The sequence below is a fragment of the Neolamprologus multifasciatus genome, chromosome 3, assembly GCF_963576455.1.
Source record: "Neolamprologus multifasciatus chromosome 3, fNeoMul1.2, whole genome shotgun sequence".
NCBI lineage: Eukaryota > Metazoa > Chordata > Actinopteri > Cichliformes > Cichlidae > Neolamprologus > Neolamprologus multifasciatus.
The window spans coordinates 1,872,067-1,896,168 of record NC_140441.1 but is presented as its reverse complement, the minus strand read 5'-3'; the positions used below and the strand labels follow the sequence as shown (position 1 = coordinate 1,896,168).

At 40.0% G+C, this 24,102-nt stretch overlaps 2 protein-coding genes and 1 long non-coding RNA gene across 5 annotated transcripts; all 3 read left to right on the top strand.

Moving 5' to 3' along the window:
• On the top strand, nt 1–628 carry LOC146521014 (uncharacterized). The gene is made up of 3 exons (XR_014873252.1): nt 1–109; nt 354–424; nt 548–628. It is a non-coding gene; the product is annotated as an uncharacterized LOC146521014 (long non-coding RNA).
• A 3,701-nt stretch (nt 629–4,329) lies between these two features.
• Nucleotides 4,330–11,548, top strand: LOC146521013 (uncharacterized). 3 transcript variants are annotated; one of them, XM_085154471.1, is made up of 7 exons: nt 4,330–4,438; nt 5,473–5,592; nt 5,677–5,778; nt 6,140–6,256; nt 9,352–9,430; nt 10,519–10,744; nt 10,881–11,548. In XM_085154471.1, exons 2-7 carry the CDS (start codon nt 5,516–5,518, stop codon nt 11,501–11,503), a joined length of 1,224 nt encoding a protein of 407 aa, XP_085010597.1. In that variant the 5' UTR covers nt 4,330–4,438; nt 5,473–5,515; the 3' UTR covers nt 11,504–11,548. The 3 variants fall into 3 exon arrangements, with proteins under 3 accessions (XP_085010597.1, XP_085010596.1, XP_085010598.1); XM_085154472.1 differs by lacking the exon at nt 4,330–4,438 and having other exon boundaries at nt 5,380–5,592; nt 5,677–5,704; nt 5,762–5,778; XM_085154470.1 differs by lacking the exon at nt 4,330–4,438 and having other exon boundaries at nt 5,378–5,592.
• LOC146521012 (uncharacterized) lies at nt 11,444–22,438 on the top strand. Its single transcript, XM_085154405.1, has 5 exons — nt 11,444–12,310; nt 13,220–13,393; nt 15,988–16,161; nt 20,191–20,237; nt 20,413–22,438. Exons 1-5 carry the CDS (start codon nt 11,550–11,552, stop codon nt 20,952–20,954), a joined length of 1,698 nt encoding a protein of 565 aa, XP_085010531.1. The 5' UTR covers nt 11,444–11,549; the 3' UTR covers nt 20,955–22,438.
• The last annotated feature ends 1,664 nt before the right edge of the window (nt 22,439–24,102 follow it).

Below are 24,102 nucleotides of genomic sequence, written 5' to 3'. Positions count from 1 at the left end.
TTTGCAGAACACTATCTTGCTTTTGGAGAGGTCAGTGAAGAATTAACCACTACAGAAGCAGTTGTGCTGGAGCGAATGCAGATAGCTTGCACCCTACTTGAACATCAAGGTAAGTCCAGTAAAGTCCTTATCACGTTAGAGTGCGTACTTCCAATTTAAATAGTGCTTTTTAAACAGCACAGTACAAATAGTGCTTTTCAAACACTTTCAGATAAGACCCTTCTTTAAGTCTAATTAAAAAAAATTCAGGGGACTAATTTGCCATGAAGTATTTGTGGGAAAAAATGTACTATTATTTTTTAATTAATCAATAAATAATGTTTGATTAAAACCTAACGATGAATGTGTTTCAGGGAACACTGAGGACTACTGCATTGTTTGCTCTATGTTAGATGCTGACGCTGACCGCAGCATGATTGAAATGGTAAAACAAAACAAAACAAAAGAAACACATAAGTCTTAGTATCATTACTTGCTAATCATGTTTAAAATGTTGAATAATAGTATTCACCAAACATAATATGAGCTATTTATTTTTCCTTTCCAGGTGCAGTGTGAATCTTGCCAAAGATGGGCACATTTTGCATGTGCAAAATATAAAGAGAGCAACCAAGAATATAAATGCAAGAAATGTAAGGAAAATAACACATAACAACTTCAAATATAAACAGCTGTCTTTCCCCCTCCATGTCTCTTTGCATTCTTTGTCAACATTAGATGATTGTGTGCAGGAAGCACGTTTTAATAGTGTGATTTGGCCATCTGAACATGTTACCTAAATAAATCCCAGCAGGAAGCACGTTTTAATAGTGTGATTTGGCCTGTGATTCGCTGTTTGTTCAATTTTTTTATTTCTTCAGTGATCATCAGTGATGGGAATGACAGCGTTACAAGTAACTGTTACTTTTTTCAGTAACGAGTAGGGATGGGTACCGGTATCTGACATAAACGGTAGTAACCAGACCGAAAAGCAGCGCACATTTCGGTGCTTTATTTCGGTGCTTTTTTTTCCTGAGATGTCACACACTTTGAATTCTAGCCAATCATTTTATGTTTCCGAGGATAGTAGGCGGGTCCAGGTACGTACGTTCTTTTAGAGCAGAGCTACAGATTAAAAATGCCCAAGGCAAAGCGGTCAAAAGTCTTGCTGTACTTCACAGCAAAAGATGCAAACTCAGCAGCTGCAACAAGTGCTTTAAGCTGATACTGTGATAGTTCCTGTCTGACAGACGCCAAGTGGTCAGACTGGGCAGCATCACCTCATCCCCCATCACACTGAACACTGGTGCTCCACAGGGGTGTGTACTGAGCCCTCTCCTGTACTCACTCTACACCTACGACTGCACGGCCACTAACAACTCCAACATCATTGTGAAGTTTGCGGACGACACTACAGTGGTGGGTCTTATCACCAACAGTGATGAGACGGCCTACAGGGAGGAGGTCAGCGCCCTGACCCGCTGGTGTCAAGACAACCATCTCACCCTCAACGTCGCAAAGACAAAGGAGTTGATAGTGGACTTCCGGAGGTGCAGAGAAGTACACACCCCCATCACCATCAACGGCGCTGTTGTGGAGAGAGTGAGCAGCTTCCGCTTCCTTGGTGTACATCTGGCTGAGGATCTTACGTGGTCAGGACACATAAACAAAACAGTGAAGAAGGCGCAGTGGTGCCTCTTCTTTCTCAGGAGACTGAACAGATTCGGCATGAGCCCCCGCATCCTCAGGACCTTCTATCGCTGTGCCATTGAGAGCATCCTCACTGGATGCATCACCACCTGGTACGGCAACAGCACCGCTTACAACCAAAAAGCTCTCCAGAGAGTAGTGTGGTGCTCTGAATGGATAATTGGAGGTGAGCTTCCCTCCCTCCAGGACATCTACAGGAAGCGGTGCCTGAGGAAAGCAGGAAGCATCATCAAGGACTCCAGTCACCCCAGCCATAAACTGTTCAGACTGCTTCCATCAGGAAGGAGGTTCTGCAGCATCCGGTCCTGAACCAGCAGACTGAGAGAAGCTTTTTCCACCAGGCCATCAGACTGCTGAACACGTCATAGACACCTCACCTCCACTACTGGAACTTCAACATTATGCACTACAGACTGTACATTAATGCCACTGTTTTGCACATGTCCAACTACCAACCTCTGTATATTTTATATATTTATTTTATTTTATTGCTTACTCTATTTAGTTTGTAAAATATGTACACACACACACATACACACACGTAGAAAAACATATCTAGTACACACATCCAGAAACGCATATACTATTAGATATTGTACATACATTTAGTAGTCTCAGATTTAGCCATTCTTATATTTTGCTTGTTTTACGTTAATGTATTTTTGCACACCTCTGTTGCTTGTGAAGCTCGCACACAAGAATTTCACTCACATGTACTGTACCAGTGTACCTGCACATGTGATGTGACTATAAAAGTGATTTGATTTGATTTGTAAACAAAAATGTTAAGAACTATTGCTATTCTCCCTAAAACAAATGATGTCTTAAATAAGAAATAAAAAAATAAGAAATCATTATATATGCTTTGTGGAATAGTTATGACAGTGATTTAAAAAGGTCCAGTTCATTTCCCTCATTTAAAAAAATATATAAATAAAAAATGAAGAATAGTAATAATGACAATACTGAAACTCGTGGTTGTTTGGCTTAGATTATTGTTATAAAATTTATGAAATGTATTTACTTATCTAAGATGGAAGGTGTTTATTTCTTATTTTGTTTTGCTATTTTGTTCCAAGCCTTGTAAATGAGCTGTTTGCTGAACGGGCATTGATCTTTTGTTCAAAGGGTAACAACATAAGCATAACAAGCATGTGCTTTCGCCAATACCTTTTGATTAGCCTTATATCATGTTTTTTTTCTTCTGTATTAACTGAGAGATTTGAATGCTTATTAATAAACAACTATATATCAAAAATGTTTTGAAAAGAACTATGATAAGGCATATACAGGCTTTAGAGCAGGGGTGTCAAACTCAAATACACAGTGGGCCAAAATTCAAAACTGGAACAAAGTCTCGGGCTAACGTTAATATTTATTGAAATATATTTATTCCTCCAGATATAAGAAGGAATCTCTTCTTATGGACTCAAACATGTTTTGCTGAAAAACTGAATATGGAACAAGCAAAGCTTAATACTAAACAATATATATTAGCTGTATAATACCAGTAGGCCAGCTCTGATAGTAATTTGGTATGGCTTCGCGGGCCAAATGTAATTAGGCTGCGGGCCAAATTTGGCCCACGGGCCAGAGTTTGACACTTATGCTTTAGAGCAACATATATGTACAACATATGCAATGTCTATTTCAGGGAAGTCCCTGCATATTTCAGCAGGACAATGCAAAACCACATACTGCATCTATTACAACAGCATGGCTTCATCGGAGGAGAGTCCAGGTGCTGAACTGGTCAGTCTGCAGTCCAGATCTTCTCCTATTTGGCGCATCATTAAAAGAAAAATATGTCAAAGACGGCAGCAAACTGTTCAGCAACCGGAAACCTGGAAACCAGGCAAAATAAATGGGACTTAATTCCAACACCAAAACTCCAGAAACACCAATGCTACACCAAGTTCCTGTTTATTTATATAGCACTTTTTAAAAAAACAACAAGTTTTGACCAAAGTACGGCTGAATAAAATATTGGCTCTTATGATATGAAAGTCTTAGTTTTCATTTTGTTCAAATTTAAAGAACATCCCAACTTTTCTGGAATTATGTATGGACCTTGCATTTTGGTATCCCTGAATAGTCCCAACCAGCTGTTCAATATTTCCTTAATTATCCTTTTTGTAAATAAAGCTTTGGGTTTGTTCCCTTTGTCACCTGTCATGTCTGTCACTGTCTGGTAACCTTCTCTCATGTGTTCCTGCCTGGTTTGTGGCTTGTTGGAATATTTTACAGTTGTGGACTTGGCATTAAAAAGACACACCTTGTATTATTCCTGGCTGCCTTGGAGTCCTTTTCCTGTAACTAAAAAACAAAACAAAAAACATTCAGATCCTTAAAATATAATGTCTGCTCTTTAAAAAAAACAAAGTCACAGTCCTGCAATGACTGTATTGCGTCTATTTTTAATATTATTATTTAATTTAAATATAATATACAATCAAAATTGTCACTTTGTAGTTTTTTCTAAGCATTTGAACTTTCAAAAACTAAAATTAAATATCCCGTATCATAACTACAGTTTGAAAAAATCAAACCTGTGAAAATGAGCTGTAAATTCAGAGTGATAATGGTTTTTCATGTGTAGTCTCTGCATAGGCTGACTAACGTCATTAGAAGGGGCGGGGCTCCAGCTGGCCCGAGATGACGCTAACTTCTCTGCGTGTTTCCTTCTTTCTACGGCTCCTCCTTCCTTGACTTTGTGTTTGTGAATGATGCTGGTCGTTTCGTTGTGAAGGTAGTGTTAGCAGTTTGTAATGTTTTCCTTGCTAACAACAACGGTGTGCAGCTTAGTTCCAGCACAAATCTGCCGCTCAATAGTAACAGATTCACAGCTGGACCATTTAATGTGTGAGACTGACTCAGACTGATGATGTTATCTCTTGCATAGCGATGGCGGCTGACTGCAGTAAGGAGACCTGTGACAAATGGTCTGACTTTAGCCTGGCTGGTAGCTCAGCACCGTGTAAAAATGCAGAGAGGCGTCATAACTTACATGACATTATTTATGTTTACAGCTGGTGCGGAACGTTTGACCAAGTCTAATCTCAACACAGAAGTTCATACTTCCCTAATTCTAGTTCTTACAAGTTCGCTCGGGAGTGCAGACTTCCGCGGACACAACGCGGTAGTTCAGCAGTAAAGGCGGTGTACGGGATGGCGTCACAGCTAAGCTCAGCTCCAGTGTTTTTGTTACCATCTCCCGTTAATTGCAATGATTAACATTTATGATGGAATTTGTTCATGATATGCCCAATTACTCGAGTTCTTTAAAAAAAATATTAGTAAAAAAGTATTTTCAAGTGTTTTAGCAAAATGCTTGGGTATAAAAGAACCATCATTGTGAAATCATTCAGAAAGATTGCATGGACTGATTTGTTCATTGATTTACACCAGAATACTTTTAAGAGGACATTAAAAACTGTAAAGAATTGAACACTACTATACTGAAATAAACATGGAACAATCAATAACTGTAGCAATTGCTGTAAAGGATGCCCCCCTGTCTTTAATAATTTCTTCTAAGATGGCGGGGTCTGTATGATCTGTTTCACAGTGTTTAACTAACCTCGTACAGTTAAGCAGCAAGAGTCACTACATGACTGAAACACAAACTTCATCTTTCTGAATAAAAAAAAATTCACATCTATACACAGGGCTGAATGATGAAAGCTGTGTTTCAGATGGAGTGGATGTTAGTCCAACACATCAGATATGACCTCTGCAGCTCTCAGTTGATGTGCACATGAATGATTTGTGTTTCCTCTGCAGGTGAAGGTAGAAAGTGTGTGTGAGCTGATGTGAATTGAGCAGCATGGATCAGTGTGAGGACAGAGAGGAGGGAGTCCCTCCCTCTAAAAGAGCCAGAGAGAGCCAGACCAAAGCTGAGAGGTGAGATGACCATCTCTAACTGTACATGACTCTTCTCCATGTCACAGCTCAGCACTCACATCACTGCTCCATCATTATTCACAGGAACCAGCCTGGACCTCCACCCAGCTCTGTGTCCTTACAGAGTGACGGGTCTGCAGATCGTCTCATTGATTTTAAAAGCCAGCAGTTGTCTGCTGCAGAGAGGTGAGCTGTTAGTAACATTTGATTTCTCTGATGTCAGTTTGATTTAAATAAACTTCTTGATGTTGTTTCCTGGTCAAAGGAAGTCACTGAGTGAGGAGTTCCTTTATTCTGTAAAACATGTCCAACATGTACATTTAAACTCCTGCTGCTCACAGTAGGACCATCAATAGTCCTGCACACTGTAAATGACTGTGTTTACCTCTGAGTGGCGCTCTGTTCTCACACTGCCAACACTAGTTTGGAGTTTCCTTCTGCTCATGCTCATCCTGAAAACCTGTTTCTCTTTTGGGATGATGAAGATATTCTTAGTCTTCATCAGCTTCTGTGGTTGTAAATTAAAAACACATTTTTCTTCTAACAGGATTTATGAGAGAGCTGCTGGACCTGAACCTGAACCCAGCTGTGTGTCCTTAAAGAGTGACCGTTCTGCAGATCGTCCCATTGATTTTAAATCCCAGCCTCTGTCTGCTGCAGAGAGGTGAGCTTTGATTTAACTGTTTGATGTTGTTGGATATAAACTGCAGTGCAAACACGTCATTCCCTCAATCCCATTTAAACTGTCTTTTAAAAACAACCTTTTGGTTTACTGAAAATCCACTTCAGCAAACAGGAAGTCATGCTCGTGCTCATGTTTTCCTCCAATAGTTCTGACACTCACTAGTCCTCGGCCACCTTCCTTATGTTTAGTGTACACTCTGAGGGTGCTGGATTTAAGGTGCAACACTCAATGCAGGGTAAGGAACTTCTTGTCTTGATGACAGCGGGTACTGGGTACACCACCACTCACCCCCACACCTAACTGTCAGCAAATATAAAGTAAGATGAGTCTATTAGCAGGAACCAAAAAACAGGTGACATCATGTTCTGTACCGGCGCAAGATAGTGCTAAACATGCTATATATACTTTGACTTTAAAGGCTTATTTCTTAAATCCAGCTTCACAGACAGTATTAGGGCTCCATGGTATAAATTGGCCTTTATTTATGCACTGTTTCCTGTCCATTTTAATGCTGACTATAAAAAAGCTTGAGGTGTTGCAGATGAATATGAACAAAATCAAAAAAAACGTTTCAAACAAACAACTTTATTTTATACTACTGTTTATGTTATCTCATTATTTGAGCCTTAGGCTTGTGCATTTTGGTGTCACATTCGGTGATGCTGTTGCTCAGTATGTTACTCATAACATAGTGCTGTATGTGGCTGGAGCAGCCCAGAGGTTAGCAGATGTGTGGCTGCGGGCTGTTCCTCCTATGCTGAGTGAGTCAGCGTAAACTGACATGGCTTTAACTCTGTTCCAACCATGACTGGTTCGGAGAAGCTCTTTTCTGATGTTCTCCTATGTTGTCTGTCAAAACATGGACAGAATTAGGCATATCAGCTTTATATTGATCATGTCTCATATTGCATTGGAAAAGTTATTTCAGTATAAGATTGTCTTTTTTTTTCTTGTCTGGCCCTATACCAACAGTGCTGAAAAAGATGTTGATAACATTGTTACATTTTCTGAATTTCAGTATTGTACTTCATTGCCTGTTCAGGTATCCCTACTTTGGACATCTGTTCATCCAAGGAATAATTAATATTAATATTACAGCTGACCTGTAACATGTGCAGAATAGGAACACAAAATATTTAATATACTGTAGAATCAAATAACTTATCTAACATAGAGTAATACTCAAAAATTAATCAGGGTTAGGCTAGATTTTATAAACTAATTTATTGTTAGTTGAATAATTTTTGATGGGGAAATGTTATTCTAATTTAATTTGGTTTGTTTGTTTGTGATTTTAAAAAGATATTTATAGATTTTATTAAACCATTATTAAAACTATTATTAATTTTATAAATAAATATTATACTATTATTAAAACATTATTAAAATTATTAAACCATTTGCATTTTAAACTCTGCGAATGACTGGCAACCTGTCCAGTGTTTCTCCCGCTGGGATAGGTTACAGTCCCCCCACAACCCTGGCAATGATAAGCTGAAGAGAATGGATGGATGGATTTGCATTTTAAAATCAAGATAATGAATTTCAAGTATTTTTTTTATTTTATTTTATTTTATTTATTTTATTTTCCTATCAGGATCAATCAGATATTTGGGGCGATCGTGGCTCAAGAGTTGGGCGTTCGTCTTGTAATCGGAAGGTTGCTGGTTCGAGCCCCGGCTCGGACAATCTCGGTCGTGTGTCCTTGGGCAAGACACTTCACCTACCGCCTACTGGTGTTGGCCAGAGATGGCGATGGCGTGATATGGCAGCCTCGCTTCTGTCAGTCTGCCCCAGGGCAGCTGTGGCTACAACTGTAGCTGCCTCCACCAGTGTGTGAGAGTGAGAGTGAATGAATAGTGGCATTGTAAAGCGCTTTGAGGGGTCCCGAAAAGCGCTATATAAATGCAATCCATTATTATTATTATTATTTGATTCCCATGAACCTTGCACCAGCTGTGTGTCCTTCAAGAGTGACCAATCGAAAGATTTTATTATAACATTTAAATCAGACGTGTGTCCTCCTGCAGAGGTAATGTGTGTCTAAATGATGTTATGACTCAGTGTTTGTGAATAAATCCTCCATCATGTTGAATGTCAGCTCAGCTCTGTTTCACACACATTTCTATGTTTATATGTGAAGCGGTGTGTGTTGGAGTGTTTCCACAAACAACAGTGTAGGGAGGAACTTCCACTCGGGTGTTTTAGGTGTTGCTGGATGGAGGGGGACGAATAGTTTAATGAGTGTGACTCCATGTAAGCGCTGCTTTGATTTCTGGCTGAGAAGTTTGTCTTCATGGAGGTTTTTTGGATTCTCACAGTGATAAAATGAAGAGCATGAACTGTGAACACTGAACTTTCCATCTGAAGCCAGAAGAAAGACGTTTGGACTTTGATTTTCTCTGAAACTCGTCTCCATCATTTTTCAGTTTTAATGTAATTTCACCTTCAGTGTAACAGTGACATGATCTGATGAGGTTCTTGTTCGAATATTGAACTGACTGATAAAGAAACCTCCTTTAAAACATGAAGCAATGATCCAGCTGGCTGATGTGTATAATCTTCAGACAGCTGTTCTGCAGAGGAGGTTCCACGTTTTCCTGCCAGATCTCGATCCACTCATGTATGAATGAACTTCCTGTCACTGTGTCACATGTAATAGTGTAGAAGAGCTACAGGAAGAAGACAAAGTTTGACACTCAGCTTTGTGCAGTCGACCTGAGCCAGTCATACACTAGATCTGATCACATCAACACCCCTGCAGGTCCAGCAGCTTCAGCTACATCACAAGAAAATACCTGAGTAAATTTAATAATAATATACAAACATATTAATTTTGAGATAGACTGTGCTTGTAGTTTACCAAAAAGAGCAGCAATAAATAAGAGAAAAAGAAGAAATACAAGCAAAAGACAATAAGAGTAGTCAAGAGCAAGATACTAACAAGGTATCAGACAAAAGTATTATTATTATTATTATTATTATTATTATTATTATTAGGGATGGGAAGCACCAGCATCTTAATTACTTGGTTATCTTTTGTATTATTCTTGATCTTCATGATTCCTCCACAGAGTGGACCAGGAGAGCTCAGAGGTTCCCAGTGGTCAGTCTTCCCAGCAGCATCAAAGACACCTGGACTCCATATTTACGGTCTGTATATGTACAACAACTACTTTTACATGCAAGGGTTTTAGTTCAGAAGGTAGATCCAATTGTCCTTGACAGACCTCTGCCTCCTTTAAACTGCATGACATAATTTTTGAGATCTGTAGTTATTCCTCTTCCCTCTTAGCTATAATTGTCCATATAACATACTTTTTTCTAATTACTGGAGGCAAGGCAGTGTATTAGAAGCACAACTCAACACTCTTTAAATGAAAGCATAAACACTGGAAGCTGGGAAAACCTAAACAATGTAAAACTGTGGTGTTGTTGACCACTGACTAATTTGACCTGAACAGTTACATGTCATCCTTCAACTGCTGGCTCTAATGGTAGTGTCCGGTAAACTATCTGCCTAGATAGATAATTGGAAAACATTATAGAAAAAACTTGGTCTTGTCATGAAATATGGCATCTATGGCATTTTGAACAGTGCAGGTCTGATCGAAAATACGTCTGATTCTTTTTTTTTTTTTTTTTTGTTAAAGACAGGTCAGGGTTTGGATTTCATTAGGACTCTTGGTATTGCACATCACTGAATTGATTTCTATGAATTAACCGTTTACTGCGGACAATTTTAGTGATGTAAAAATGTTCAACACAGTGTTTGCACTGGGGAGTTATTAAAATGCTGCAGAGATGAGATGTCATATACCCTTGACATTAGCTGAAAATCATATCTTTTGTTACAGAGGTCATACTGCCTTATTATATCAACCAGTTACTTCGCTGTCAAACTGCAGGTTTACTTGTGGTTCCTCAAGTTTCTAACCGTAGAATGGGAGGAATAGCTGTCAAGATCGTCTCCTCTAAAATCAGATACCAGTTTTTAATAGCAAGATGACTGACTTTTAAGACTAGGCTTCCAACTTTCCTTTTTACTTGTTGTTAGGGTCAGGGGTGAGACTTCTGATGATATGCTCTAAAGTTCTCTTCTGTTATGGACACATACAATATTGCATGTCTCTGTTTCCTCTCTCTTGTTGCTTGCATTTTGTTCTGTTTTTTCTCAGTATCTATGGTACAGCAACCTCACCCTCCCACTCCGCCCTCATTCATAAAGTATTCCATTGCAGCTCTTGGAGGACAAAATGGTGACTTTTGTGAAGAAAGAACTTAAGAAGATCCAGAAGGTTCTGTGTCCAGATTACCCAGAATGCTTAGCGAGTCAGACGGACAATAATTGTGCATTAGCGGGTGAGGATGAAGAGCCGAATAGCATCAGAGAATCATTTGTGAAGATCACACTGCATTTCCTGAGGAGAATAAAGCAGGAGGAGCTGGCTGACGAATTACAGAGCAGTAAGAGGATTTCTTCAAAAATTTAAGCTGCTGGATGAATAGAACCTTTACTATTGTTTCAATGAATGCACATATATATTCAAAATATGTGCATTTAATAATCCATAGTGATGCTTTTGTCTATTGACTCTTTTAGGAACTTTAATTAGGGACGTTGAATGGAGTCAGCATGAACTTAAGTCTATTCTAAAGAAGAAGTTCCAGTGTGTGTTTGAGGGCATCGCTAAAGCAGGAAACCCAACCCTTCTGAATCAGATCTACACAGAGCTCTACATCACAGAGGGAGGGACTGCAGAGGTCAATGATGAACATGAGGTCAGACAGATTGAAACAGCATCCAAGAAGCCAGACAATCTAGAGTGTACAGTCAGACATGAAGACATCTTTAAAGCCTCACCTGGAAGAGATGAACCAATCAGAACAGTGCTGACAAAGGGAGTGGCTGGCATTGGGAAAACAGTCTTAACACAGAAATACACCCTGGACTGGGCTGAAGACAAAGCCAACCAGGACATCCAGTTCATATTTCCATTCACTTTCAGAGAGCTGAATGTGCTGAAAGAGGAAAAGTTCAGCTTGGTGGGACTTGTTCATCACTTCTTTACTGAAACCAAAGAAGCAGGAATCTGCAGCTTTGAAGACTTCCAGGTTGTGTTCATCTTTGATGGTCTGGATGAGTGTCGACTTCCTCTGAACTTCCACAAAACTATACATCCACTTCCTGGTGGTTCAGGCCAAAGTGAAGAAGGTCAAGTATGATGGGGGAGCTGAGACAGATCCACACTGGAGTCCAGAGAGCAGGAAGATGATTGAGTCTCTGGGAAAACTGGCTTTTGATCATCTGCAGAAAGGAAACCTGATCTTCTATGAATCAGACCTGACAGAGTGTGGCATCGATATCAGAGCAGCCTCAGTGTACTCAGGAGTGTTCACACAGATCTTTAAAGAGGAGAGAGGACTGTACCAGGACAAGGTGTTCTGCTTCATCCATCTGAGTGTTCAGGAGTTTCTGGCTGCTCTCCATGTCCATCTGACCTTCATCAACTCTGGACTCAATCTGCTGGAAGAACAACAGACAGACTCCCAGAAGTCTGGAACAAGAGATCCTACATTCTTCTACCAGAGTGCAGTGGACAAGGCCTTACAGAGTCCAAATGGACATTTGGACTTGTTCCTCCGCTTCCTCCTGGGTCTGTCAGTGCAGATCAATCAGAGTCTCCTTCGAGGCCTGCTGACTCTGACAGGAAGTAGCTCACAGACCAATAAGAAAACAGTCCAGTACATCAAGGAGAAGCTCAGTGAGAATCTGCCTGCAGAAAAGAGCATCAATCTGTTCCACTGTCTGAATGAACTGAATGATTGTTCTCTAGTGGAGGAGATCCAACAGTCCTTGAAAGCAGAACGCCTCTCCACAAATAAACTGTCTCCTGCTCAGTGGTCAGCTCTGGTCTTCATCTTACTGTCATCAGAAGAAGATCTGGATGTGTTTGACCTGAAGAAATACTCTGCTTCAGAGGAGGCTCTTCTGAGGCTGCTGCCAGTGGTCAAAGCCTCCAACCAAGCTCTGTAAGTAAATATGTGACCATCCCTTTAATTTTAAAATGTTGATTCCACTTAATAGAAAACCATTCATCCATCCATCCATTTTCTTCTGCTTATCCTTACTGGGGTCATGGGGGGGTATGTTCTAGGCCTACCCTATCTAGCTTAGTGCGAGAGGCAGGGTACACCCTTTGGTTTTCACCAATCTAACACAGGGCTAGCACAGAGAGACAGACAACCATTCACACTCACATGGAAAGCATGTATGCACAATGGAAAAAAGAACAATTGAATTAAACTTATAATCTTGTCAAGCTGATTCTGTTCATTTGAATGTAAAATTCTCCATGGAAGGGACGTTTTGTCAGTCAAGTGACCACCTCAGTTTCAGTTGACACGTTTCCACAATTTTATAAACAGTACTTTTCCATCATGAGCAAAATGATCACAGTGGACTAACAATGGGTTATGAGGTCAATTTCGTGACCATTAATATAGAAATTTTCATGACCATTTATCAATAAGTAATTAGTACAATTCACAGAAAGTTGGGGAATGGTTGCAGTCACACATGGTATGCATAATATGTGACCCGAAGATCGCTACAAGAGCAGACACACTCAGCAGGCTACTGTTAGAGTGTTCCTGTTGTTAAGGTGGAGTCATCCTGTAATCTCTTTCAAACTACCTTCACTACTTAAGTTACTGGAGGTAACTGAAGGTAAGGGCAGGTAAATGGTGATGCAACATGATATGAGACCATTGTTTTATCTTCAATAGTAGCATATCTCACCTTCTCCTTGATATCCAAAGTGTTTTGAGCCATAAATCTTAATACATTGCATATAGCCAAGTTGAACACACAGACAATAGGTCATAGGTATACCATACAGTGCTTTGTTTTTTTTAATCACAAATGTCATTGTGTTTCAGACTGAGTGGCTGTAACCTCTCAGAAAGAAGTTGTAAAGCTCTGTCCTCAGTTCTCAGCTCTCAGTCCTCTAATCTGAGAGAGCTGGATCTGAGTAACAACAACCTACAGGACTCAGGAGTGAAGATTCTCTCTACTGGACTGAAGAGTTTGTGTTGTACACTGGAAACTCTCCGGTAAGTAAACTTTTTCACTTTAAAAAAAATCTGAATTTCTGAATAATTATTTTTGCATAGACAGCTAACCCTTATAGAAATTTAAAACGACCTTTTATTAACCTTTTACATGTATTATCAGATTCTGACTTGCTATCTAAAAATGTTTGATATGCGAATTTTGTTTTAGATTTGTTTGAATGAATCAAATTTATGCAATGATCATTTAGAGATCTATGTTCATAGCATACCAATTTCCTTTCATTGTTATGAACTGTAGCATTAGGAGTTAGATTTAGGACTACAGAAAAATTAAGAGAAAAGCTACATTTTGCATTTAGTTAGAATACCAAAAAAAGTATATTGTACAGACATCCATAGATATGCTGAGATATATTGTCATTGATTTTTCTTGAGGTCATCACATGTTTTGGGCCTTGCAACATTAAGACAGCCTTGATTAGGTGACTCAGTCAGGCCTGAGGAGACCTTGACTTATGTCCCAGCTGCACTGGCCCACGATTTGGACCTATTAATGCAAATCCACCTGAAGGCTCTTTTTGCAGCCTCAGTGACAGATTTGATGGCCTTCCTCTTTGCAGCTCCTCTGATGCCAAGAGAGTTGTAGGTCTTAGAGAGGAATATCTGGCATCAGTAAGCCATTAAAATGAGATTTTTCTTTGACTGCAGACCTGTTTACTGTCCCTAAGGGCTTTTGGGTAGCTGTTGTAGATATGCAGTGTACCCTCACCTGGTTTGGAGGAGGCATGTTGGATGCTTTCTCTTGTCACAGAGAGGCAGGCTTGCTGGACAGGGTAGCATGTCATACATAGCTTGGAGCACGAACTGCATGCCCTGAGGTTCTGCATAACAGATGTCATCCTAGGTGATTGTATTCTTCTATTCTCCTTCCCGTTTCATCCATGTCCCCTGGTGCCACATTTACAGTATGTATGCTAGTTTATGCTTTGTCGATTTAGTTTGCTACTTATCTTTATGAACTTTAATCTTTTGTTCATACCTGCCTGCTTGATCATCATCATGATAGATAGACAGATAGATAAACAGCCATGCTTTTCCCATCCATCATCAAGTATCCTTAAAAGGGTAAAAAGCTGATCCAGTGTTCCGTAACTAGGAAGAAAACCACATTGTTACTCCAGTATTCGAAATCGACTACCAGATGGACTCTCCTTTCCAGCCCCTTGGCATAGATTTTTCCAGTGAGACTGAGGAGTGTGATCCCTCTATAATTGGAGCACACCCTCCGGTCCCACTTGTTCAGTACCCCAGGCTGCCAATCCAAAGGTACCAACCCTGATCTGCATGCAACATTGTAGAAGCAAATTGTAGAGGGCAAATCTCATCCAGTACAGGGGCTTGGCCATCAAAGATTTGTTTAACTGCCTCAGTGACCTAACACCTCGTGATGGAGGAGTCGTCCCCCTTATCCCCAGACTCTGCTTCCTCTATGAAAGACATGTCAGTGGGATTAAGGAGGTCCTCGAAGTCTTCTTTCCAATATTCTGCTGTGCAGGCAGGCAGGAAAGGACTCAAAATTCTGACTTATTCGCGGCGATGAAACTTAAACTCAAAAAGGCAGCTTTATTGCTGGACACGAGAAAAAACTAAACTTGAATATGCAAAATAAACTTGGCAGGCTTAGCAGGCAGAACAGACAGATTGGTATGAGGGAGACTGTGACACGGAACTGAGGGAGACGCTGACATAAATACACAGAAAGATAAAAGGGGATGTGGGAGCACACGGGGAACACAGCTGACATGGATAATCATAGCGAGACAGAACGTACATGGAAACACAAGACCTTCACAATAAAACAGGTAACGAGATACGAGTGGAGGAGAGACAGATGAGAGGGAACGAAGGAGAGAGGCAGACATGATGGGCTGGAGAAACAACATGGAATAAAACACAAGGAGAGAAAAAAGGCACAAGGACTCACACCACTGTATAAACACAGACACCCAGGGGGAGACACTGAGGGCAAAGACACAAGGGGGAATCTAATAAACCAAACTAAGCAGAATAACCTAGGGACAATAGAATAAACCCATAGAATAACAACATGACTTAAATATAATACAAAATGACAGAAAATACAATAAAACTAAAAAACACTGGGTAGAATAACCCAGGACCATGACACTTGACAATACCCTCAGTTTAAATATGTCTGTGAAGGTTCTCAGTCATCCAGGTCATCGTAGACGCAATTATTAACCACCTCTTCTACGTGGATGACATCAAGCAGTATGCTTGAAACAACCCAATGTTAGGCAGGTGGTCCTAATATTGTGCCTGATCGACATATAAGGTGCACTTATAAATCAAGTTAAAAGTATATGTATTGTTATTGGTATCGGTTCAGGGAACACAAGCCCTTTGTTTACTTCATATCAGATCGATACCAAAATTTACAATTTTGCACACCCTACATCTAGTTCCCAGAATTTTCGAAAATAGATGTGGACTATTACAAAAGAAAACAAAAGAAAATTGAACTACTATAAATAAAGCAGAATTAAACTGAAAAAATGAAGAAAATATAAGTCAACTGTTTATAGATGAATTGTTGTGTGGTGTGTTTGCAGTCTGTCAGGCTGTCTGATCACAGAGGAAGGCTGTACTTTTCTGGCTTCAGCTCTGAGTTCCAATCCCTCTCATCTGAAAGAGCTGGACCTCAGCTACAATCAACCCGGGGCCTTGGGACTAAAACTGCTGTCGGCAGGATTGATGGATCCATCCTGGAGACTAGACACTCTCAGGTATGGAGAGAATGTCTGATAGAAGAGCTGGAAACATTTCTTTCAATTGTTCCTGTGCTCACAGAAGAAACATTAGTCCAGTTTATCAAGAAAAGTGAAAGATACTTATAAATTGAGACACCAAAAACTTTTATTGAGTTAGGAGCCTGTAACAACCCCTCGTCGATGAAGTACAACCCATGACTTGCATAACTTTCTGGGTATCCTTCCCAGATCTTATCTTCCATCTCCATTACTATTCCTTTCCATAATTTAGAACGATTACAAGGTGCAAAGTTGCAAACTTGTTGCATTCTACACATCACCGGCCATAAAGATGTAAAAATGGAACATAAAATAGTCAGAACTACCTATTAGTATAAATTATTAGAGTGCAAAACAAGAGCTGTGCTTTAACAGATATTTATACATAAGTAGTATAATATATGACATAAATGTAGAGAAATTTAACCTGTAGGTTAACAAGAACATTACCCCAAATCCAAACCCTACAAGTCTCTGAGGGTTTTGCATGATTAACTCTAGCTGACAATAGTTCTAGGAGAATGGTGAGACTAGTTCAGGGCACAAACACTCACTTCCCACATCTGGCAGATAAACTCACATCACTTGTCAGAAAACTTGAGACAAAATCAAGACAAAATACAGATCAAAGCTGGACATTTGAAAATGAAGTCAAAGTGGCAGTCTCGAAACTGCAACCCAGGTTTGAGACGATCTGCAGCAACAAACAGGCTCACACCAGTCACTGAAAAGATGTGAGAATTAAATGTGTTATTTTTGCACAACAAACCTTTAATTTATTATTTTTATTTTTCCTCTCAGGGAGTTGTTTATGTTTTTAAACACATTTTGCACAGAGAGGCATTTTTTTTGAAAAATGTATCGATAAGAATGTTCTATATTCTTACACAGGGAAAAAACAACTACAGATAAAATAATTATACCATAAAGATGGTTTGTTTTTCTGTTATTTAAAAGAGGTAATAATTTATTTTATTGCAACCTGTAATTTATTGCAATTTATTTGTTTAATTGTTTACAAAAGGTTTAAGGTGTGAAATAAACTGCAGTGGAGTTTGAAAACAAAATATGTATGTGTGGTTGGAGGATGTGTTTGTGCCGGGGAGGGTGGGCCTAGCAAAAAAAAGTTTGGGAACCACTGAAGTAGAAGATGTAGTAGTGGGTCAACAGTTTTGACATATAGACTATGCTAAGAGTTCTATGGAAAGGTTAAAGAGGAGTGTCTTGTTCCCTGTCTTGTTCTGTGGAGTATGAGGTGTAGATGTAGATGAGGAAATTTATCAACTTTGGCCCAAAGTTAAATTTTGTAATACTTCCCATAAAATCCTCCACTCAGTCAAACGCATTTTCCGTATCCACAAAGAAAGTCCAGTCTGAGATTGGGACCAACTGGATTCATCAATAACATCAAGAAGTCACCTATTTCTTAAGGCGTGCAGCTAGTATCTTGGCATGTAATTTAATATCTGCATTTATTAAGGAAATGGGCCGATAGTTACCACACTCCAGGGGATCCTTACCTGGCTTTAGCAAGACTGTTTTTAGGGCTGTATTAAGGGTTATTAATTAAAAATGCATCCTTATCAATACCATAATTCCCTGCCTCTAGCTAGAGTGGTCCCAGTGTTTCCCAAAATGAATAACATACATCCTGGAGGGTATACCATCGATACCTGGTGAGCGGCCTTTGTTAGTAAGTTTGAGAGCATCAAGTGCTTCTTCTAGAGGGAGAGTAGGCAGGTGAATGTAGTCAAGGAAATCTCCTAGTTCTTCCTCAGATGGTGAGCATTCAGACGAATATAGTCGGGCCGAGAAAGTTCTAAAGGTATCTGTGATCTCTGTGGATGAGGTCAGTATTTTTTCTGTGCTCCTTAAAAAGCAGGGATGTTGCAATAATTTTCTTGTGATAGTTAAAAGTCTGCTTGGCTTTTTTTGGTACACTTTATTAATCCTGTTAATTTCCTATGGGAATTAGTCCCGTAGGAAATGATTCGTATGAAGCATGTGAAGCAGTGGGCAGCCGCCATTCCAGCACCCGGGGAACAGTGTAGAGATGTTACCTTACTCAGGGGTACCTCAGGGTAGCCGTTTTGGTGAATTTAAACCCCTGACCTTCCAATCATGGAGCAAACACTCTACCTACTAAGCTATCCCTGCCCCAGGCTTGCAACCTTCTGAGTAATATTTGTGTTAAGTTATATGCATTAAGAATTGCAGTTTCTGCATTTTTTTAGGGTAAATCAAGAAGTTGAGGATTCCTTTCTGTCAAAAGCAGGCTCTTACATCTTTGTTAGGGGTGCAACAATACTCGTATTGGTATTGAACCGTTCGATACAGTACTTTCAGTTTGGTACGCATATGTATCGAACAATACAATTTTTTAAATTTATTTGATCAATTTTTCTTCTGACGATGCTCTTTGTGTTGAGCGCTCAGTGGATCTGCGTTTGACTACTGTGCCTAGGCTGCACTGTCGAGCACAGATCCACTGAGCGCAGCGCAAGCTAGCGAGACAGAAGCTAAGCTCATTGCAACATGGCAACTGCCTCAACGCTAGCCGAAATTGAACCTCCCCCACCCTCATTCAGATCTGGCGTTTGGAACTAATTTGGTTTTCATGTGAAGTATGACCCTGATGGACAAAAGTAAAACAGTATGTCGGATGTGCCACGCAATGTTCAATTGGTGGGAACTAGTGCGTTAGCGCAGTTAGCTCGTTAATGTGTTGACACCGTCCAGCCCCACACACGGGGCGATCCGCGGTAACTCATTAATGGAGATTTGCTGCGTTATGGCGTTAATGTCATTTTAACGGGATTAACTCTGACAGCACTAGTGGGAACACAACGAATATGACTGCACATTTACTCCGACATCATCCTAGTGCAAAGACAAGTGGAAGCAGACAAAAACAAAAAGCACGCATGCTACAAACTTTACCCGAGTCATTTAGACAGCCGTTAGCACATGATTCTCCTTATGGGGACCTGATATGTTTAATATGCTGCTGAGAATATAGCCCAGAAGAAGCGTATAGTAGAGCTTTTATTTTGGAAAGAGACATTTCTCTGTAATAAACTCTCTTTTCCAAAGATGAGTGATTCCTCGATCGGATAGATTTTTTTATTATTATTATTTGTTGTTTCAGCAACATTAAATTTAAAAACTGTACTTTTGAGTTAAAATATATATTTCTAATTTTAATAAATAATTTTAATAAATGACAAATTAAAAATGCATGAACTTTTTTTGTATCAAAAAAATATTGAACCGTGACACCAAAGTATTGAACCGAACCGTGAATTTTGTGTATCGTTGCACCCATAATCTTTGTAGGTGCTCCTCTACTGCGTGGTACCTATACTGTAGTCTGCAAAAAAGTCCAGCCAAGGGCCATCAGAATGAGATGGTTTAGCTTTTCTGGCTCCTTGTAGAATGGCCTGTCGATCTGTGTACTTGAGGAGTCGAAGGATCATCGTACTGGCTTTGGAGGATCTAGGAGAGTAGATGTGGTGAGCCCTGTCTATCTCCAGCGGGAGTGTGGCTGAAAGTGGGGTGATAGGTGACTATCATAGCCCAGGCTACTGGACCTTTCCTTTGTGCACTAGTGCACAGTCATGTTGGAACGAGAAGGGGGCTTCCCCTAAACTTTTCTTACAATGTTGGCAGCATGAAATTATCCAAAATCCCACATTTGTCAATTATGCGGTGCTCATAAATAATGTAGACTATTCCTTGCTGACTAAAGCAGCATCTTTCTGTAGGTAATCTGTAAGAGGACATAAAAGATAATGATGACCACGCAATAACTATTCAAAGAACTGACAGATCCAGGATCAGTCCAAATCATCAGCAGTTTGATCCACGTATGGATTGAAGTGTATTTGTGAAAATGTTGGACTGTTCCTTTATCAGTGTCTAACAGTATGTGTATGAGAGCCATGTAATGTCCATGTGTGCATGCTGAAAGAGACTGTGCTGGTCTGACCCCCCTCCTCCTTTCAGGGTGGAGCCTGCTGGAGTCCGATGGTTAGAACCAAGTCTGAGGAAGTGTAAGTGTGTTTTTAATGTGATTCATGAAAACAAAGCAGCACACATTCAACCATCTTCAAACTGTCACATCACTCATTCACATCTCTGATGTCAGGAGTAATCATCAGTGTGTCCATCAATGAACAGATGATGGATCAATAACTGCAGCTGGATTGTGTTTGTTCTCTCCATCAGATTCCTGTCAACTCACAATCGACACAAACACAGTTCACACAAACCTCAAACTATCTGACAACAACAGAACTCTGACACATGTGGACGAGATTCAGTCATATCCTGATCATCCAGGCAGATTTGATCAACTTCCACAGCTGCTGTGCAGAAATGGTCTGACTGGTCGCTGTTACTGGGAGGTTGAGTGGAGAGGAGGGGTTCTCATATCAGTGAGTTACAGAGGAATCAGAAGGAAAGGAAACAGTAAAGATGTTGTGTTTGGGTGGAATGATCAGTCCTGGTGTCTCTACTGCTCTGATGATGGTCCTGATTCCGTCAGGCACAATAACAAAGGAACATCCATCATCGCCTCCTCCTCCTCTGTCTCTAACAGAGTAGCAGTGTATGTGGACTGTCCTGCTGGCACTCTGTCCTTCTACAGAGTCTCCTCTGACACTCTTATCCACCTCCACACCTTCAACACCACATTCACTGAAACTCTTTATCCGGGGTTTAGAGTCTATCCTGGTTGTTCTTTGAAAGTGTGTGTAGTTGAGGCATAAGTGTTTCATCCTGTTAGAGAAACACTCTGACTGTTGAACAGATTCAGTCTGTACATGTCTCTTTCAAACACGTTTTCAGATTCATGGATTCAGTCAGTTGATGTTTTAAACTGTTCTAAACGATTCCTTGTAAACTTCTTCCTCTTCAGTCCTTTAAAGATGGAAGCTCCCATTATTCACATGTTGTTTTTGTCTTTTTCCACTCAAAGCTTCACAGTGAATATCACTATGTTGTGTTTCTCTGAATCTTATGAAGATCACTTTTAAATAATAATATATATAATGAGTGATTTGTACAGTCATTTATGATATATATATGATTATGATTATAATACTAAATCAAAGCTGTTGACTTGTGACTGTACAAAACAGATTTGATTTGAGTCAAAGTACAGATGTTCCAGATGTTTTCAGTCTCTGTGTTTTTCAGTGTGAAAGAGGAAAAATGAACAATTGGGAGCAAACAAACATTAACATGTAGATATTGTAGTAAAGTACAAAGTGATTTTTAGGAAATGAACCTTTTTTGTTTCATCATCTTATAATATTACAATATTTCAAAACAATCAAATGTGTTTGAAATGTCAGATTTAAAGTCAAATTGTTGAAATGCTTGTTCCAGGCTGTAAAAAGTGCACTGTGAGATGTGGACTTCGGGAAAACTGAGTGGAATGCATTAAGCTCTAACTGTACATTAATGTCAGCCTGTAGTTTTTCATGTGAGCCCATGTAGTTAATCAGAATTTCATCAGGACTTTAACTTTGATCAGAGTTTCCACAGTGACTTAGAAATAGTTAGTCTTCAGTTAATCCAAAAATGCTGCAGCAAGAGTACTGACAAATAATAATAATAATGGCAAGCTACGGTTGTAGCCACAGCAGCAGACTGACAGAAGCGAGGCTGCCATATCGTGCCATCGGCCCCTCTGGCCAACACCAGTAGGCAGTAGGGTAAAGTGTCTTGCCCAAGGACACAATGACCAGGTTAAATCCTGTTAAATCCCGGATTGAATTCAAAATCCTGCTCCTCACATACAAGGTCTTAAATAATCAGGCCCCATCTTATCTTAATGACCTTGTAGTACCATATCACCCTATTAGAGCACTTCGCTCTCGCTCTGCAGGCCTACTTGTTGTTTCTAGAATATTTCTCTATAGCTGTATATCTCATATTTCTGTAAAGTTCTTTATTTCATATTCTGTATAGTTTTTTTTTCCATATTTATATCCTGTTCATAGCCTGTACATACTTATAGCATATTCATAACATACTTCATACCGTGTACATATTACATATCATAATAGACCCATTATGTAATATACTTACATATCTATACTATTGCTAATATATATTGTAATATATCTATATCATGGCTAAAGCACTTCTGGATGGATTCAAACTGCATTTCGTTGCCCTGTGACATGTGCAATGACAATAAAATTGAATTCTATTCTATTCTAAAAGTAGAATGGGAGGCAGAGCCTTCAGTTTTCAGGCCCCTCTTCTGTGGAACCAGCTTCTAGTTTGGATTCAGGAGACAGACACTATCTCTACTTTCAAGATTATGTGCGTGCGCGTGTGCATGCTGGGAGTACCTGCAGTACTGTAAGACAGATATAACAGGTAACTGTAAGACAGGTTATTCGTTAAGCTTTAGTTCTTGATTTAGGAATTAGATTTTGAAATGCACTTCACCCACGTACACACGCACACACACACAGTTTGTTATTGCCAGATGCCACGTTTGTTCTGAGTTTTTATTAGTTTTGACAGTCCACCATCTGGTCAGCTTCCGTCTCAGCTGATCACAGCCTTCCCTCCGCTCCTCTCCCATCTCACTAAAAAGGGGAAGGAAACCATCATCAGCCCAAACTCCATCAGCTGTGTTCTCACCTGCCTCTCCAGCACCGCCCCGTTGAGCTCACTGCACCAGTCCTCCCCTGCAGCCGCGCCCGGGACCTCCGCCACACAGATTTGATGTAAAACCTTCAGTTTAACAATGGTCTTATTTAAGGCAATCTGAGAGTCTGAGGGTCTCAGACCAGTCTGCCATGCAGGCCTAATAAAGCCAACTTAATGCTATGAGCTCAGTGAACTTGAGCCAATACTAATTACTCTGAGCGTTTCTGTCTTTCCTTGCATGAGCAATAAATTGTTCTCAAAGCCAGTTTGGTGCATTGGCCCTTTAACACGGAGTTCCTACAGAGAAATCCAGTTTGGCTCAAAACAAGAAAATATCATCAGCACATAACATCAGTCAACAGTCCAAATAATCACATCTTCAGTTCAGTTCTGTGTCATTGTGATCAGTTCAAATCCACAATCCTGCTGAGGTCAGTCTCGTTGGTCAGGCTGCCATCCGATGTCTCGTGTGTGTGTGAGTGTGTCTCAGCACACATGCAAAGGGGGAGAGAGGGAAGTCCAAGCCTCCTCTGACGGCTGGAAAGCAGGAATAAATCTGGCCTGCAGAAAACTGACTTTATATTTACAACACAAAAATCACAATAAAGACGCAAAATAAACCATTTGTGACTTCTCAAAGTTCCTCTTTTCTGAACTTGGTGTTTCCCGATCATCATCTGTGTGATCCTCCATGTGAAGCTGTTGAAAGCAGTCTGTAATGTTTGAGCTGCTTTCACCTTTTCATTCACTTTTTCACTGCTGCACTCACTTTTACTGAGAGGTCGCCTCACATTTTCTCCTTATCGTCTTTTTGATTGACAGGGTGGTAAAAAATCCCTCATGATGTCATTTTATCTCCATTTAAATTAATATTTTCAATGAAAGCAGTTTAACAGCGTTATCATTTGAAAATAAGTGATGTACAAACAGAGTCAGCATTTCTGAGGCCACGGAGAGAAAAGAGGAGAACAACACTGACAGTGAGTTACCAACACACACATTTACACTTGTTTTGTCTTCACAGAGAAAATACACTTCCTGCTGCTGATGTTCCGTCACTGAACATCTAATCCTGCTTCACTGACAGGCTTCTGGACTGTTCCAGAGAAACTATCAGGGTCACTGCCCTCCAGTGGTCACTGTCAGTAACTACAACTGTCCACATACAATAATACTGACATTAGGACCCATTCACTGCAGCGTTTCAGCACTAGTGTTCATTAGTGTGATAATGACGCTCTATAT